Source organism: Centruroides sculpturatus, unplaced genomic scaffold (genome assembly GCF_000671375.1).
Source record: "Centruroides sculpturatus isolate CEXI.00-Female unplaced genomic scaffold, Cexi_2.0 scaffold202, whole genome shotgun sequence".
Taxonomy (NCBI): Eukaryota; Metazoa; Arthropoda; class Arachnida; order Scorpiones; family Buthidae; genus Centruroides; species Centruroides sculpturatus.
The window spans coordinates 803,280-820,730 of record NW_019384441.1 but is presented as its reverse complement, the minus strand read 5'-3'; the positions used below and the strand labels follow the sequence as shown (position 1 = coordinate 820,730).

Genomic DNA, 17,451 nt, shown 5'->3' with positions numbered 1-17,451 from the left:
TGGATGCCATATGCAATATTGACTTCACTTGGCAAGAATTAATTGAGAAATGTGTGTATTGCTGTATCGTTAGGTTGACTAAATTGTCAACCTAATCAATACTGTAGGGACTAGGAGATGTGGATGAGCAGGATATTGAGGAATTACTGAAGGTTTCTGGTGAGAGCCTTACCAACAACAACCTTCAAGAACTGGCAGAACAAGGAATTCATGTAGAACTGGAAAATACAGATTTTGAAAATGAAGAACCCAAAGAATTTCTTTACAGATTTCCTTAGTAAAAGTTTGGTAACAATAACTGAAATTGTTAATCAAATTGTAGTGAATGATCCAGATTTTGAAAGGAGTGCAAAAGCAAGACGAGGCCTTTTGGATGCAATCTCCTGCTACCATCATTTGCTTAAGGAAAGAAAAAAAGTGAAAAATGAAACTAGACAATTTCATTGAAAAAATCAAGAATTTCAGAAGATCCAGGGCCTTCTCAAAAAACAAACTTTACATTTCTTTGTATGTGTTATTTAACATATATTATTATGCAAATTAATATAAAAACAACTTGAAACATGATCTTCTTTCCCTATTTACTCTATGTTAAAATGACCTTGTTTAATGCTGTTTTGTTTAGCGCTTTGTCATCTAGGAACATATCCCCTGCATTAAGCGGGGTCTTACTGTAATTATTCTCATTGATCAAAAATTAATTACTTTAATTTCCTTAATCAAAAGAAACAACTTTTTTAGTTTCTTTAATAAAAGTGTTTTTAACTACTATTGAGTCCTCTACAGTGACATCTTTTGCTTTTTAGAATTTCTCAAAGAAGAATGTATACATCATTATATTTCAGAATATTGTTTAAATTTTGTTCCATAATTTTGTGTTAAAAAGTGTTGTTAAAAATTTTTAAAGATTTTTAACAATATTATTGTTTAAAATGTATTATTGTTTAAAACACATAAAGAAGGCAAAGAAATAAGGCCAATAGTGAAAAAACGTAAAGCCCCTACATTTTTCTTGGAAAAAAGATTACATGGTTATATCTCTTCCTTACTGGATAGTAGTGCGCTAGTTGCAAAAGATCCCACAATAGTTGTTAAAGAATTACAAGACATAACTTTGATGAATGAGGAAATTGGAACAACATTAGACTATGAGAGTTTATACCCCTCCATTAAGATTGAGTCCTGTTTGGAAGCACTCTTGGGATTCTTGTTTAAAATAAACCCAGAGTTAGCACACCACAGAAACGAAGTTTTAGAGATGGCTAAACTTGTATGCTGTGAATCCTTCTTTGGCTTTGAAGGCCAAACATAAAAAACAGAATAGGGGAGTTCCTATGGGAAGCCCAATTTCGGGGCTCTATGTGAAATGGTAATTAGAAAAGTTGAAGAAAAAGTTGTACATAGCTTCAGGAGTAATATTGTTTACTACAAGAGATATGTTGATGACATTTTTATAATATGGAAAAACAATAGAGCAATTAGTAACTTTAAAGAAAGTATCAACGACAACGAAGATGGCCTAAATCTGAAGCTAGAACAAAACAGTTCCATAGTTATACATTTCTTAGACATCAATATCGTCTTTAAGAATGGGCATATATCCACCAATGTGTACACCAAACCTACACATAGCCCACTATATATCCCTGCACATTCTAATGATCCGTTTCGTTATAAATTGGCTGCATTTCGTGCCCTAGTTAGAAGGGCCTTTTTATACTGCGGCAATATTATGGACAGAGACAAAGAAATCGACAGGATTAAACGGATAGCAGAATCCTTAGGCTACAGGAAAAACATAATTGCCGGCATTGTTAGAAACTTTGAGATAAAGGATACAAAGGTTTCTAAACAAAGACCTAGTAAATACATAAAATTCACCTACAACAAAAATGTAAGAAGCGTTATGAAGGAGAAGAATCAACGGTGATTTTAAAACGAGCTCCTAATTTATTTAAAATTCTAAGAAACGATAAAGGGGATATTAAGAAAGAAGATAAAGCAGGAGTTTATAAGATCCTGTACGAGAACCAACAATTAGGATTAAAAAAAGGAGTACATAGGAGTTACAACGAGGAAATTGGGGGTAAGGGTCAGAGAGCATAAATATGATGTTAGGAAAAAATCAAACGCAACTGTGCTGGCTCAGATGGCTCAAGCCCAAGGTTCCGTAGTTGGATGGGAAGAAGCTGAAATCATTAAGCAAATACTCTCTCCAACTTTAGCGAAGACAGCCGAAAAAATGGAAATATACAGAAGCAAACTTGAATATATATTACTTTCCAAACAATCCAATAAATAACTGTGAGGCCCACCATTCCATTATTCCCCCCAAATTTTGGTTGTTGTTATGTACCTGTGTATATATATATATATATATTCATGAATTATTATTAACATTATCTTTATCATTTTAATTTTAAGCTAATAATGATTATCATCCTCTTCAATGAAATTTTAAACTTATTATTTATATTTTAAACTATATATGTATTTTACATCTCTTTCTTGTTTTGTCTGGTTGCTCATCAAACAATTGCTAGCTATTAGACAAGATGCCCTTTGCACCCACATCTGGAAGATGTGTGTGTGAATGTGACACTGGGATTGTTTATGTTGATTAAGGAACATTGTAAAGGAATTTTCCTATTTTTTCAATTTTAGGGAGCTCCCCTTCTAAACTTTTAGCAATACCAATTAAAAATAATTAAGAGAAACAAATTAGAATAAAAAAAATTATCAATTAATTGTTATTTACAAATCTCACAACATTTGGAGGAAAAGATGAAGGGGATGACTGTCATTTTCCCCTTTTTCAATAGTGTTAGATGGACACAAACAATTCATAATAGACAAGAGAGAAGGAGGACTAAAGAATAAACAATTGCACTTATCCTTCATTACCTCAACTTCTTTTGGAATAAAATCATGATTGTTTAAGAAAAAGAATAAAACAAAAGGGAATGATGAAAAACAGAGAGGAAGAGAAAGCAGAAAGTGAGAGAAAGAGAAGAGATGAGAATGAACACAACATTCAGAAACAGAGTCAACTCTGAGAAAAAAAGGCCAACACAACAGTAGAGAACTGCACCAGAGGAGTGTGTTAAATCTAAAGGATATAGAGTCAGCAAAAAGAGAGAGATAAAGAAGGTAAAGGATAAAGTGCAAAAGGAACCTACAAGAAGACAACTCTTTTCCTGGGATGTTGTGAGTTACAAAGTTTTGGATATCCCCGCCAAGTACCCCTCGTTTTATTAATATAGAAATACGCTAACTTCCGAGGACAGACTTTGTATTTAATATTAATTTAAAACTTAATTCTAATGTTATGTTTAGTTTTCTTTGTAATAAATTTTCCTTTTTATTCTTAAGTTGATTTAATGGATTTTGCATTCATTTTCCTGAGAGGCTCATTCCTGGACTTTGGAGTGACTCTTACCTTCACACTTTACATATTTGACTTCCGTATAGTCTAGATTGGAGGTGTGTCTGATAATACACACCTGGTGGCAGGATCCTACTCAAAACTCCCAGAACTTGATTTTTGACAGCTCCAAGTCCCCATATAACATCAAACTTATTTCAATTTTAACCACGACATGTTTTGTAGAAAATTTTTTGCCAAAAAATTAATACATTGTAATATGTTTTAAAATGCTCTTTCAGTTTATAATAAATTAATATTAAGTTCAGTTTACTATCCCCTGCATTAAGCGGGGTCTTACTGTAATTNTTTAAAATGCTCTTTCAGTTTATAATAAATTAATATTAAGTTCAGTTTACCTAATAAATTAATATTGAGAATTTTTATTTCATTTTTATACATTATTACAGTTTCTGGTTATTGGATTTACCTGATATCAACTAGAGAAAAATATATGTCATGCAAAAGTCCTAATGATCCAACTGTTTCTTGTAAGTTTATATTTTTATATTAATTGTTAATGAAAAATATATATTTTACATATTAAATAAAAACTTAATTATGTAGATCAGGCCTGGCCAACTTATACTAGGGGTACAATCTATTTTTGTGTATCAAAAATATAGATGATCTATTTTCATATTTTTATTTTTTTTAATTTATTAGTTGATCACATTTACACAATAAAATTATGCTGCAAAACATAGCTTTATTTTTATATAGTATGATATATATCAACATTCAAAAGACCAGTATGCATTTCAATAACAAAAATCAATGCTGTCTTTCTCAGTTTTTTTTAATTTTACAACTCTTTCAACTGACATACAACACCATTAAAAATTTTATCTTTTTACAATGTTATAATAAAAATACAATTAAAATACCATAAGATTAATATACAGTATATAAACTATATCCTACATACAATTTTCAACAAAATACATCCTTCTTTTGGAAAACAAATTCCATCAGAGTATCCTTTTTTACAACTATCTTCTTCCAGTAAGCATACATATTGCAATCACATGTCAGGCAACTATCCAATATTATTATTCATGTAATAATTAACTTTTGTAAAACATTCACTCATCTTTTATTACTAACACTATTTTTATTAAACTATTCAATACTTACATTCCATTATTATTTTTCCCTCCTTTTTTTATTTTTTCAATTTACCCTACCAACACAGACCATCTACATTCCACTACTCCAACATCCTCAACAATTCATTAACACAGACCTTTTACATTAACCAAAGTGTCCTTTTCTCTATTTTCAAGGCTTATATTTAAATAATAATGCCATGACTTGTCAATTTCCCTCTTTAGATTGTTATTCATTTTGGTCTTTACACATAATATTTTTCAAATGTTTTAACAGTAGTCTTCTATATACATTTTCTTTTTAAATTCTAATGCTATTTAAATTCATTATAATGCATGTCCATCACTAAATTTATGTACAATAGAATCTCATTTTAATGGATCATGGAACAATGGATTTTTTTCCCAAGTCTTGCAAATCAATTCCTTTGGATTGCTCTGAGCTTCCGGGGGCTCGAGCTTTTATACGTTATTTGTGGGAAAGGAGTCACGTGATCGACTTCTGTTGACACTAACGGTGCATTCCGATCAACCAAGTGTCAACTTTCCTACCTAATTGTGAAAACAAACTCCAATATAATTCTCACCAAGAGTGTTTTTTCTATCGGAGTTGTTTACAATTTATTTTTTTTTTTCGACATCTACGTAAAAATCACGGATCTCACGGGAATCCTGGAACAAGCAAAAGACCAGGAAATGAGAAACCCTAGCATGCATGCATGTGTGTCACATATGATGGAAGTCCCAGAACAGAGCTGTGTATTTATATTGAATTCAATAAAAATAGTAAAAATATAATAAAATTAAATAAAAATAATAAATATTATTAACAACATAATCAGAGATTATAATCAATGTTAGTTCAGCTAAATAAACTTTTAGATAAAATGCAACAATTTTTATTAATAAGAACTATACATAAAAATTAGTGATGTAACGAATATTCGGTTACTATTCGGCCTATTTTTCACTATTCGGCCGAATACCGAATACATAAACACAGGAGTAATAAATAACAAAAACACAGGAGTAATAAATAACAAAAACACAGTAAATTAATCATTTTGGTATTTAGAGTTAATGTTATAGAGTTAGTGTTGTTTGTTTATATTTATTTATAACTTGTAACATGCACAAAATAAAAAAGAAAATAATATTAGTCACATGTATTCACAATTTATAATTACAAAGATCAGCACACGTACTGTACACGTCTATCGTTGGAGAATCCTCGCACATCTGAGGATCTGACCCTGCCTATCCTTCTTTTTAAGTGTTCGTCTTTGCTCTTCCCTTTCTCTTTCCTCTATCGCTCTAATCCATGTATGCCTGTGCATACATCATAATACGCGCTCACGATACTTTCGATTCGTCACTTTTCCGTCGTAGAGTTCCCATTTTACAATTACGTGACTCAGCCTGGTGATAACGGAGAAAAGAGACAGATAGGACGTCGATATAAGTCACAGTTATGATTTCACAGATTCGAGACAGCTTGATAGCCCGAACGGCCCCAGGCTTTCGCCCGTGCACGCTAAGTGACTTTCATTACAAGCATTTAGCTTTCCGAAGTCTATGACAACAATTGTTTGGCATTGACGGCCGCGAATTTCGTGCCAATAAGCTGCCTCGACTTGTTCGATTATGTTATCGACTCAATTTCATATTTATTTTCACATTTTCACTTCGCGGTCCTTCTCTGTTCTTTTTCCGTTATTTACACATGTAGGCCATTTCATTGTTATCCACATTTGATATCATCATTTATCACATACTTCCATGACACTCTTGTCTGTCCGCTACAACTGCCAAGAATTAACGCGATTGGCGAAGCGTAGTGACAGCGGGCCAATAGAGAGCAGGGTCCTCGCCATAATGCGGTTTGCGCGGCAATTTTTGTACGTGCGTTAATCGAGCCGAATAGTTTGGCCGAATATTCGGCTATTTGGCCACGCTCATGGCCGAATATTCAGTATTCGGCCTGAGGCCGAATATACTATTTGTTACAACACTAATAAAAATAATTAGTTTTAGCAGTAGTTACTTTATAGTTTTTATTAAATTTTTAAACACTTTCTCTCAAGTTATATATGAATATTTTGTTAAAAGGTAGAAAAATTAAAATCTGTTAAAATTCAGTTTTAATTGAAATTACTCTTTAAGTGTGTTAAAATTATTATATAGTATATTTTTTCTAAATATGAGGGTAAGTCAAAAAGTAAGTTTCCCTATGTTATTACTTGGTAACAGCATAATGCAGCTTGCTGCAACTTATGTAACTGCTAGTGTGTGATGGGTGACATACAGCTGAACTGGCCAGTGAAGCAAAACCCAGGTCTGATGACAGTTTCAAAATGGCAAAGGTGTATGTGGTCAAGGGAGGTGTACACAGTCATCCAGTTTTTGTGGGCAGAAATGTGGAACTTGTAAATATTCACAGAGGGATTGTGTCTGTGTATGGAGCAGATATGATGTCTGCCCAACAGAATGGTGCTATGCATATGGTCAAGTGACTGTGAAAGACAAAGAACAGAGTGGCCAACCATCAACATTAGATGTGTCCTGAACCATCAACTATCTAACCATCAGTCTGTTTAAACTATTGAAGAAACATCTATTGGGTAGGCAAACTCTGTCAAGCATGGAGTTATGAAATGGCTCAATGAGCAGTATGCCGCTTTCTATTGTTGGGGTATGGAAAATCTCATTGCATGTTATGATAAATGTCTGAACAAATTTGGTGATTATGTCACAAAATAAAGAAGTGATGCCAAAAAAAAAACTGTGGGAAAGATAGCACAATATAAAGCAATCTCCTATAAACAATTAGGGAAACTTACTTTTTTGACTTATTCTCATATATTAGTTGTAATAAATATATAATATTTTAAAACAATTTTATTGATAATTAATTAAGCTTAATATTTTAGATGTGAAACGTATTCCTTCTATTGCAAGTAAAAATGAAAGATTTGTTTCATCTTCAAATTGGTGGAGTAAAGTCAGATATCCAAATTACCTTGGTGAATTTTTGATGCACATTGCTTGGACCTTACCCTGTGGTTAGTATTTGAATTTTATATATAACATAAATTATATTTAGCAGGGGTTACTCTGGAAAATTTAAAAATATTGCCAACCATTCCTCAGTTTTAAATATTTTTTGTCACTTCAAATTATTTATCATCACCAGTTTACTTATTAATGCTGGTAGCCTTTCAGTTTGGCATCTGGAAAGCAAAAGTAACATAAGCTGTCACTTACAAAGAGAGAACCAGACTTGTGAGCTGTAGCCTTAAATACAAGCAGCTTCTTGTCCAAATAATAGGACCCATTTTTCAAGTGTTTCCTAAAAATTGGTTTCTGAAAATTTAGTGTTTAGCTTATGTCTTTGGAAGTTTCACAGCTCTGAATGATGATAGCTGGTGGATAAGACACTAGGTACTGGAGCTAGATGTAGATTTAAANGTACTTTTTATATTTATATATATATATATATATATGTGTGTGTGTGTAAGATAATTATTTTATTATTTTACCAAATCATTGGCATTATTATTACTATCATTATTCCTCATGTTTAAAGCTTATATAATAAAAAATTAATAATTGCTTTTGTTAAACAGGAAATGACATCACAAGTCTCTGTAGATTTCACTCTTATATGCTGTTATATAAGACTTTTATTTCTTCACATTTATTTTCACATATTTTACATACTCTGTCTTCAAAAGCAAATAAGCTTCAGATGTTACTGCACATGAAGTAAAAAGACAAGTGATATGAAAATAGGGTAGCATAGTTGCAGTGTTTTATTTTTTTTTATTGTTAATATTGTGGCAGTTTTGTCATGTGCTAATGTTTGTTACAATTCAAATATCACAATAATACCACCATATCTTAAAATAAATATGAAGAAATAAAAATTTTATTTAACAGTGTAAAAGAGTTAATCTGTAGAGACTTGTTTTTGCTAAACAGGAAATGACATCACGATTTTTAATTTGTTGTTTTATCAGCTTTGAGAATAATAGTAATAATAATGTTAATGATACAGTAAAATAATAATGTGGGATGCCGGAGGTATGACAAGGTCGTACCTCTTTTTGTCGGCAACAGTTTGGTGAAAACTGCCCCCTTGTCAGGGGATGGCTTGTTTACGAATTTTGATCCCGAGAGGTCGGGATTCTTTTTGTCAGGTCAAGTGGAGGAGGTGAGAGGGGTCATCAATGAGGTGTAGGCAATATGTGAGTAAATGACACCATTTAACAATGGAAACAATGGTTTATTAGATTAAACAAAAATTAACGATTACAAACTCTAACATCAAGAACTTTTCACTTGGTTCGCTAGCTCCTAATACACGGAGAGAGAGTTCACATTAATTGTTTCGTACCTCTAGGATAATTCCACGTAGAAGAGAAAATATTGTCCTTTGTCTTGTGATTGACACACACAGTTATAAAATCCTCAAAGACTTAATCATTTCCGACCAGCCGTAGATGAGAGACTCCCTCGAGGTGGGGGACAGAAGTTGCTTTTATAACTTCGTGGTGGGAGAATTCGTCATGTGATCAACTATTGTGGGAGGTAAGGTTGGTTTTAGCAGGTGTGGAGGTTAAAGTTGTTCCCAGGACCACACCAAAATGATGAATGTGGACTTTAATTGTAAACTTCAAGTCTTGCAGCAGAATAATGCCATCGTTGGATGGTTGAATGTTTACATTAAAGAGGAGAGTTATAAGTTTCAATCGTTGTTGATGAGATATTTGATTGCTTTTTTCTGACAATATTATTTTAACGAGGAAACGACAAATTTATTTCAAATATGTCTAAAGTTTAGATGGAAAGTGAAAAAATTAGGTTTACACTCGGGTCAGATCTCACATTACATATAAAAGAAAAAAACAAAACTAAACTAACATTCTGAAGAATTGAACCTACATCATCCAGCTGTGTGAAACTTTCAAAGACTTAGAACCTAAACACTAAATTTTCAGAGGCCCATTTTTGGGAAATGCTTGAGAAGTGTGTCCTATTATTTGGACAAGGAGCTTTTGTGTTTAGGGCTATGTGCTCACAGAGTTTTGTTTGAAATGGAGACCCAAACATCTGACCCTCCCCTCTCCTTGTTAGCAATAGGAATTATTTTTGAATAATTTTTTAATGAATAATTCTGAATAACATATTTGATCACAATGTTTAAACAGTATTTCACATGTTCTGTCATGCCAAAATTTTTGTTTTAGTCTACTGAAAAAGATTAAAGTGAAAAAAATGTCATCCCAAAAAATTTCTTGGATTTTCTATTGGTCAATAAAAAAATTCCCAATCTGGAAATGCTGGAGGCATTACACAAAACTGCCTACAATTATCAACATCATTTCTTACTTTTCTCCCCAAACTTGCTGTGTGACATTATGAAATTGCTAAGGGTATATATACTTTTAGAATCAAACTGATCCAACATTACTTTGATTGTTCAAATTGTGTATATAAATGAACCATAGTGATCTGATCAGTCTCTATCCACATATAAAAACACCATCTAGGATCAACTGGATTGCAATCAAACTAATCTGAGCAGAGGGTAGGATTGTTTAGATTGGATTAAAAAAAAAGATTAAAGATGGCAACTTCCATGATTAAAGCCAAGCTTATAATTAACAGCAAAGAAATATGTTTAATGGTTGACAGTAAAAGGTATTTAAAACTTATAAATGGTAAGTAAAAACATTATTAAAATATCCAGTAAACTGATATGAAAAAATGTTAAGAGACAATTTTGCGAGTTTGTACAGTGAGAATGCATGGCTTACATTTTGCTATTTTGTGAACAATTTTATTCACAGAGTAAATATGATTTGATCCTTGTATACTTTCCACCAATTAACACAGGAGTGAAGAAATCTGTAATACATGACAAAGACTGATCTGATCTTACAGATTGATTCATTTGAAATGAAAAGTATATGCACCCTAGGTTTGTGGTGCATGGGACTCTCATTGCATGGAAGCTCAATATTCTGTTGTTTTATCCTCAAGTATGATTTGTAATTCAATTTCACATTGTATATCAATATGAGCAGACTAGGGTTTTTATCACCATTTTAATAAAAATATCACCAAATGGCAATTTTGGTGCTATACAATGTGACCCCTGATTTAGTAATTAATTGAAATTTAAACTGAAACAAAGTATTTTAAAAACTGGTAAATTTTTTACATATACAATGAGTGATCAGTTAATGAACAGTTCAGATAGCAAACAAATTGGATAACGAACACTTTCGCAAAAGATTTTTATGATCGGATAACAAACACTTTACTGAACAAACATAAAAAGAAGCAACGGAAAATAACGAATACCAATTGATTTTCCCTTGTCTTCAGGTAACAATTCGAAACCTTCTTCTTCTTCTACACAATTTTATACAGAGATATTAGCATGTAGGCTTTTTCTCCGAATAGACAATTCGAAACCTTTCAGAACATGCGAGACATCAACATTGACGCTCAACCCGATACCAATCGGATAGTATCCCCCTGAATTTTGAAACTCTCCCTTGTAATTCCAGCTTTTTGTTTACCTTTCTGACAAATAATTTTTTATACTCTTTGCGAGACTGTCGGACGGGTACTTGTTAAGTTTTGCAGTCAGGGTTTATTTACGAAAGGTGAAAGTTTAACTTTCCCATCGGATATTTGTTAACGTTTTAATACCAAATTTCAAATTTCATCTGGGCTTTGCATTTAAATAATTTTTTGTGGGATAGTTGATTTCTGTTCTCTGAATTTTTGTAAGTGCTTTTCTGAACTTTTTATTTAAAAAAGAAACTGATAATGTGGAGCCTAAAAAGAGGAGTGTCAAGAACTGTACTCACCGTAGAAACCAAAGAGATAATAGCCAAAGTAGAAAGTGGGCACAAGATGTCTGATGCTGCTAGGCAGTATGCTTGAACAGGTCTACAGTAGGCACAATCTTAGCTATGAAAGAAATAAAGAGCATTTTAGAGCTCATAATGGAACCTGAAACTGGTCTGACGACAGAAGAACTCCAAGAACTCTCAAATGAAGAAACTCGGCGAGATGTATTTTCTTTTGAAAAAGAGGAAGACAAAAGAGGACCAATGTTGACATATGTTACTAAAGATCTTTTGAAGAAGTGGAAGGATGTCGGAACAATGATCATCCGAGTGGCATCCAAATCAGAATAAGGTTAATGGGGTTGGGGAACTCTACAATTGCAATATTATCAATTACTTCTGAAAAATCCCGAAGAAAAGAGAAAAGCAATCAACATTGGACAGATTCTTTAACCCCCACAAACAGAAAAAAGTGATTGATAAAAATGCAAGACTGCATATATATGTATTTTTACTATTACATATAAATAAACATAGTAAAAAAAAGTATTTATTTTTTGGAGTCTCTGGAACAAATTAATCAAATTCCCATAAAAACCTATGGTAAATCGATAATCGGTTAATGAACAATTTGGATAACGAACAAAGTCTTGGAACGGATTATGTTCATTAACTGATCACCCACTGTATAATGCAATTAAAGAAGAAATACATTCAATTTTATTGAAATATAATAATTTGTTATAAGGAGAGGATGAATATATATTACTATATAAAGATAAAATATTCCATACTTTGAATAAAATTTTCATTTGAAATTTTTAAGTTGCATTTAAGATTGTAGCTTTCAAGTTGGTGCCAAGATTGAACAATATAAGTTATATGTATAATCATTGGTCTAACACAATGGTATTGATTAGATGTATTTAACATTCAATGTCTTAAACATATTTGTGTAGTCCAGTTTTGATTTATCCTCTAGCTTCTTTTTATCTTTCTATTTCACTATTCAAAGCAGTGATGTACACAAAGAAACTTGCATAGACATTTTCATTTCCATCATATCAATTGTAGTTACAGAGCTATTTAAATATATTTTCTTCATATTACTTTCAAATGAATGGAAACATTTATCATCAGAAAAGGAGCTACCTGTGGAACCTTCTCTGCACTTCAGATCACAATTGTACTAAGAACAAATTGAAATGAAATTATTCAACAATCATCTTATGAATTTTTTAGGATGTTTTCAATATGTGAATGATATTCTTATCTTGTGGTTGAAAAACGTTCTGATTTTTATTTATTTAAGCAGATTTTGATCTCAACTTTTCATTAATGTTATTCAGCCTTTCATTTCTTCCTTGGTAGTAACTTTCTTTGATTTGGTGGTCATCAGATCTTCACTTATGTTTCAGTTTCAAGTCTATATTAATTAGTTGTATCATAGATATTCCTTCCAGTTATTTCTTTTCAATAAGAATCTTATTTATTAGTGGCCATCTATTCTTTTATAAAAAGAATGTTTGTTTTTTTTACTGTTTTATGAAACTAATTTCAAAAATGGAGTTGGAAAAGAATAAAATCAGTTTGCTTTTATTAGGATATCAGCAAAAAGTTTTTCAGAAAATTTAAGTGCTCCTTATTTCTGAATACAACTGGTTACTGGTAATTCTCTAAACTATCCTTTTTATTTCAAGTGTTAGCCTTTTAAATAGAGTAATTTGTAAGTGTTCCTTTTTATCTTGTTGGACTGTTGAATTAGCAATAACTTCATTACTATCAATAAGAAGAGTTTTAGTCAAGGACAGAGACACTTGGAATTGCCAGGAATTTATCAAATTTCTATAGTCTGTGATGATAAAAATTTGATGCCCAACATATGTTTTGAGTTTAATTATGTCAGTGAATGGTTGTCTCTTAAATCCGAAATAATTCCTTCGGTAGACTATCTTACAGCAAGTCAGGACTAGAAAAATAAAACTAGCCCAAAATGCATACGTGAAAATACAATAAAGGAGTTTCTTAACCTGACTTGCTGTAAGTTAGTGTACCGAATTATTTTGGATTAAAGAGACAACCATTCACTGAAAGAGTAATACAGCCACATTTAGTAAATTCAACATTTAATTATGTCATTTATTTACATTAAAACATTGCTTTTTGTAATTAAAAGTATGCATGTTAAGTAGTTTAAGTAATGTGAAGGATAAATGTCATTTTACTTATTCATTTCATAGTTAAAATCAAAATTATTTTATTTTAAGATAGAATATTACTTATTTGTTCTTTTTATTAACTTTATTTATTGACCACTTAAAGAAAGGAAAATCGATAATCGGTTAATGAACAATTTGGATAATGAACAAAGTCTTGGAACGGATTATGTTCATTAACTGATCACCCACTGTATAATGCAATTAAAGAAGAAATACATTCAATTTTATTGAAATATAATAATTTGTTATAAGGAGAGGATGAATATATATTACTATATAAAGATAAAATATTCCATACTTTGAATAAAATTTTCATTTGAAATTTTTAAGTTGCATTTAAGATTGTAGCTTTCAAGTTGGTGCCAAGATTGAACAATATAAGTTATATGTATAATCATTGGTCTAACACAATGGTATTGATTAGATGTATTTAACATTCAATGTCTTAAACATATTTGTGTAGTCCAGTTTTGATTTATCCTCTAGCTTCTTTTTATCTTTCTATTTCACTATTCAAAGCAGTGATGTACACAAAGAAACTTGCATAGACATTTTCATTTCCATCATATCAATTGTAGTTACAGAGCTATTTAAATATATTTTCTTCATATTACTTTCAAATGAATGGAAACATTTATCATCAGAAAAGGAGCTACCTGTGGAACCTTCTCTGCACTTCAGATCACAATTGTACTAAGAACAAATTGAAATGAAATTATTCAACAATCATCTTATGAACTTTTTAGGATGTTTTCAATATGTGAATGATATTCTTATCTTGTGGTTGAAAAACGTTCTGATTTTTATTTATTTAAGCAGATTTTGATCTCAACTTTTCATTAATGTTATTCAGCCTTTCATTTCTTCCTTGGTAGTAACTTTCTTTGATTTGGTGGTCATCAGATCTTCACTTATGTTTCAGTTTCAAGTCTATATTAATTAGTTGTATCATAGATATTCCTTCCAGTTATTTCTTTTCAATAAGAATCTTATTTATTAGTGGCCATCTATTCTTTTATAAAAAGAATGTTTGTTTTTTTTACTGTTTTATGAAACTAATTTCAAAAATGGAGTTGGAAAAGAATAAAATCAGTTTGCTTTTATTAGGATATCAGCAAAAAGTTTTTCAGAAAATTTAAGTGCTCCTTATTTCTGAATACAACTGGTTACTGGTAATTCTCTAAACTATCCTTTTTATTTCAAGTGTTAGCCTTTTAAATAGAGTAATTTGTAAGTGTTCCTTTTTATCTTGTTGGACTGTTGAATTAGCAATAACTTCATTACTATCAATAAGAAGAGTTTTAGTCAAGGACAGAGACACTTGGAATTGCCAGGAATTTATCAAATTTCTATAGTCTGTGATGATAAAAATTTGATGCCCAACATATGTTTTGAGTTTAATTATGTCAGTGAATGGTTGTCTCTTAAATCCGAAATAATTCCTTCGGTAGACTATCTTACAGCAAGTCAGGACTAGAAAAATAAAACTAGCCCAAAATGCATACGTGAAAATACAATAAAGGAGTTTCTTAACCTGACTTGCTGTAAGTTAGTGTACCGAATTATTTTGGATTAAAGAGACAACCATTCACTGAAAGAGTAATACAGCCACATTTAGTAAATTCAACATTTAATTATGTCATTTATTTACATTAAAACATTGCTTTTTGTAATTAAAAGTATGCATGTTAAGTAGTTTAAGTAATGTGAAGGATAAATGTCATTTTACTTATTCATTTCATAGTTAAAATCAAAATTATTTTATTTTAAGATAGAATATTACTTATTTGTTCTTTTTATTAACTTTATTTATTGACCACTTAAAGAAAGGAATAAAATGTAGATGAATGAAGGACAAAAAAGAAGTTAAACTAAAATATAGTAGGAAAAAATGTTGAATTTATCTAGAACTTCAAAAAATTAACTAATAATAATTTTTTAATATGAAATGAAGGAAAATTGAAATTGATAAAGTTTTATTTAAAAATTAAGCATAACAGTAATGAAATTGTTAATATTTATTTAAAATGAACATTAATTTAAAAATTAATTTAAATAATTTTTATTATTCCAGGTTTTCAACATGTTATACCCTATCTTACAATATTTATAATATTTGTTTATTTTTTGAAACGAATATTACATATTGAAGAAATCTGCAAGAAAGAATATTCTACAACTTGGAACAAGTATAAAAGTAATGTTCCATATCTTATTTTCCCAAAAGTATTTTAACTTCTTTGAAGATAAAAACTGTGCATACAAATTTACTGGTTTTATTTTAAATATATATACATATATATATATATTTTTTAATAATTGTAGTGCCTTATACACATGTTGAATTTCATTGTGTGATTTTACACTATCCATTTATAAAATGAAAGGTTTGTTGTTCATCATACATTCATTGTACATTGTGAAAATATGTGAAATAATTACAAATTTTATGTTAATATTTGCATGTTTTAAACATTTTTTCATCTGTCATCTATTCATTTCAATATTCATCCTTCATAATTGTATTAATTGACCATTAATCATTTTATAACCTGTATTTGTAAATATTACTGATAAATTTATTGAAATATTTGAATAAAATTATGCCTAAAGATTACCTCTCTTAAATTGGCAATAACAAATAAATACATATATATATATATATATTTTAAATTAATACTTTTTTAGAAAATAAAACCAAATGATTTTAATTCATTATATAAATTTTTTCTATTTATTTCATGTTTATTAAAATGTTAAAAGCAAAGTAGTAATGACAAATGATTTTAATATAAATTTACAAAAGAATTCCCTTATTGTAATCATCAATGCAAAAATTTTCACACCCACACACAAAACTCCACTTAATGATACCATAACCAAATTCTGATTACTGTACAATGTCTTTAGGTAAATAGTCATTTCTAAGCTTTTTTTTTTTTTTTTGTTTTGTTTTGCAGAATTTGAAGAATCCAGAATATTAAAAAGACATATTCAAGCAGTTAAAAATAGCTTTAAAATGTCTTTTTATATCAATCAATAAACTAGAATTTTCTCTAACTGTAACTTTATTTACTTATCCAATATTTGTTAGTCAGTTATTGTTACCAATGTAGCTGAGTCCCAAAGTGATTACAATAGGTGGATTATACCTTATTTTATATAAAAGATGGAAATGTTGATTTGTTGTTTAGAATTTCTTTTATTTCATTTTATCAAACAGCTTACCTTAATAACGACTTTATGGTTATTTAGACAAACTCACTTTCCCATAATATTGAATATGTTGAAAAAATTGTAGTTTATAGATTGATCATAGATTTATCTCTTAATCTTTTCATATATTAATTTCAGTAAAAATGAATTTTGGATCAGATCTTGCTACAATATATATCAAATAATAGTATGTTGTATATTTATATTACATAGTTATTTGTTTTTATTTTTTTAAATATATTATATCTGTCATTCATGTTTTGTAATGCCCAAAGTTAACTAAACACATAACATCTTTTTTAATATATTTAAAATATTGAAAAGTTTATTCATAAGTATGTTATGAATAAATTTTCAATTTAATTTGTTGTAGTTTGTCAAAGTATTGTGTTTGGAGGATGGGATATAAATTAAAGCAAATATGATAAATGTTTTTAACAGTCAGTTAAGCTTATTTTTTTAATTGAATTTTAGTTAATATTTATAATAAACGATTTATAATCTTCAATATTTTGTTTAAAAAGATAGTTTATATTGTCAATTGAAGTACTTCTCTTTATGAATCTATTGACTGCTGATCTCATATCAAGCATCTTGAGAGANGTCCCTTAACAAAT

General features: G+C 30.0%; 1 protein-coding gene across 3 annotated transcripts in view; it reads left to right on the top strand.

Moving 5' to 3' along the window:
- Nucleotides 1-17,451, top strand: part of LOC111620173 (lamin-B receptor-like) — a 45,969-nt gene that overhangs the window by 24,565 nt on the left and 3,953 nt on the right. For 2 of the 3 annotated variants that reach the window (XM_023362058.1, XM_023362056.1), the window contains exons 10-12: nucleotides 3,835-3,915; nucleotides 7,464-7,595; nucleotides 15,693-17,094. In XM_023362058.1, coding sequence (XP_023217826.1) covers nucleotides 3,835-3,915; nucleotides 7,464-7,595; nucleotides 15,693-15,853 — 374 coding nt within the window. In that variant the 3' untranslated portion in view covers nucleotides 15,854-17,094. Of the gene's footprint in view, nucleotides 1-3,834; nucleotides 3,916-7,463; nucleotides 7,596-15,692; nucleotides 17,095-17,451 lie in introns of those variants that run through there. The other variant, XM_023362057.1, reaches the window with a different exon arrangement.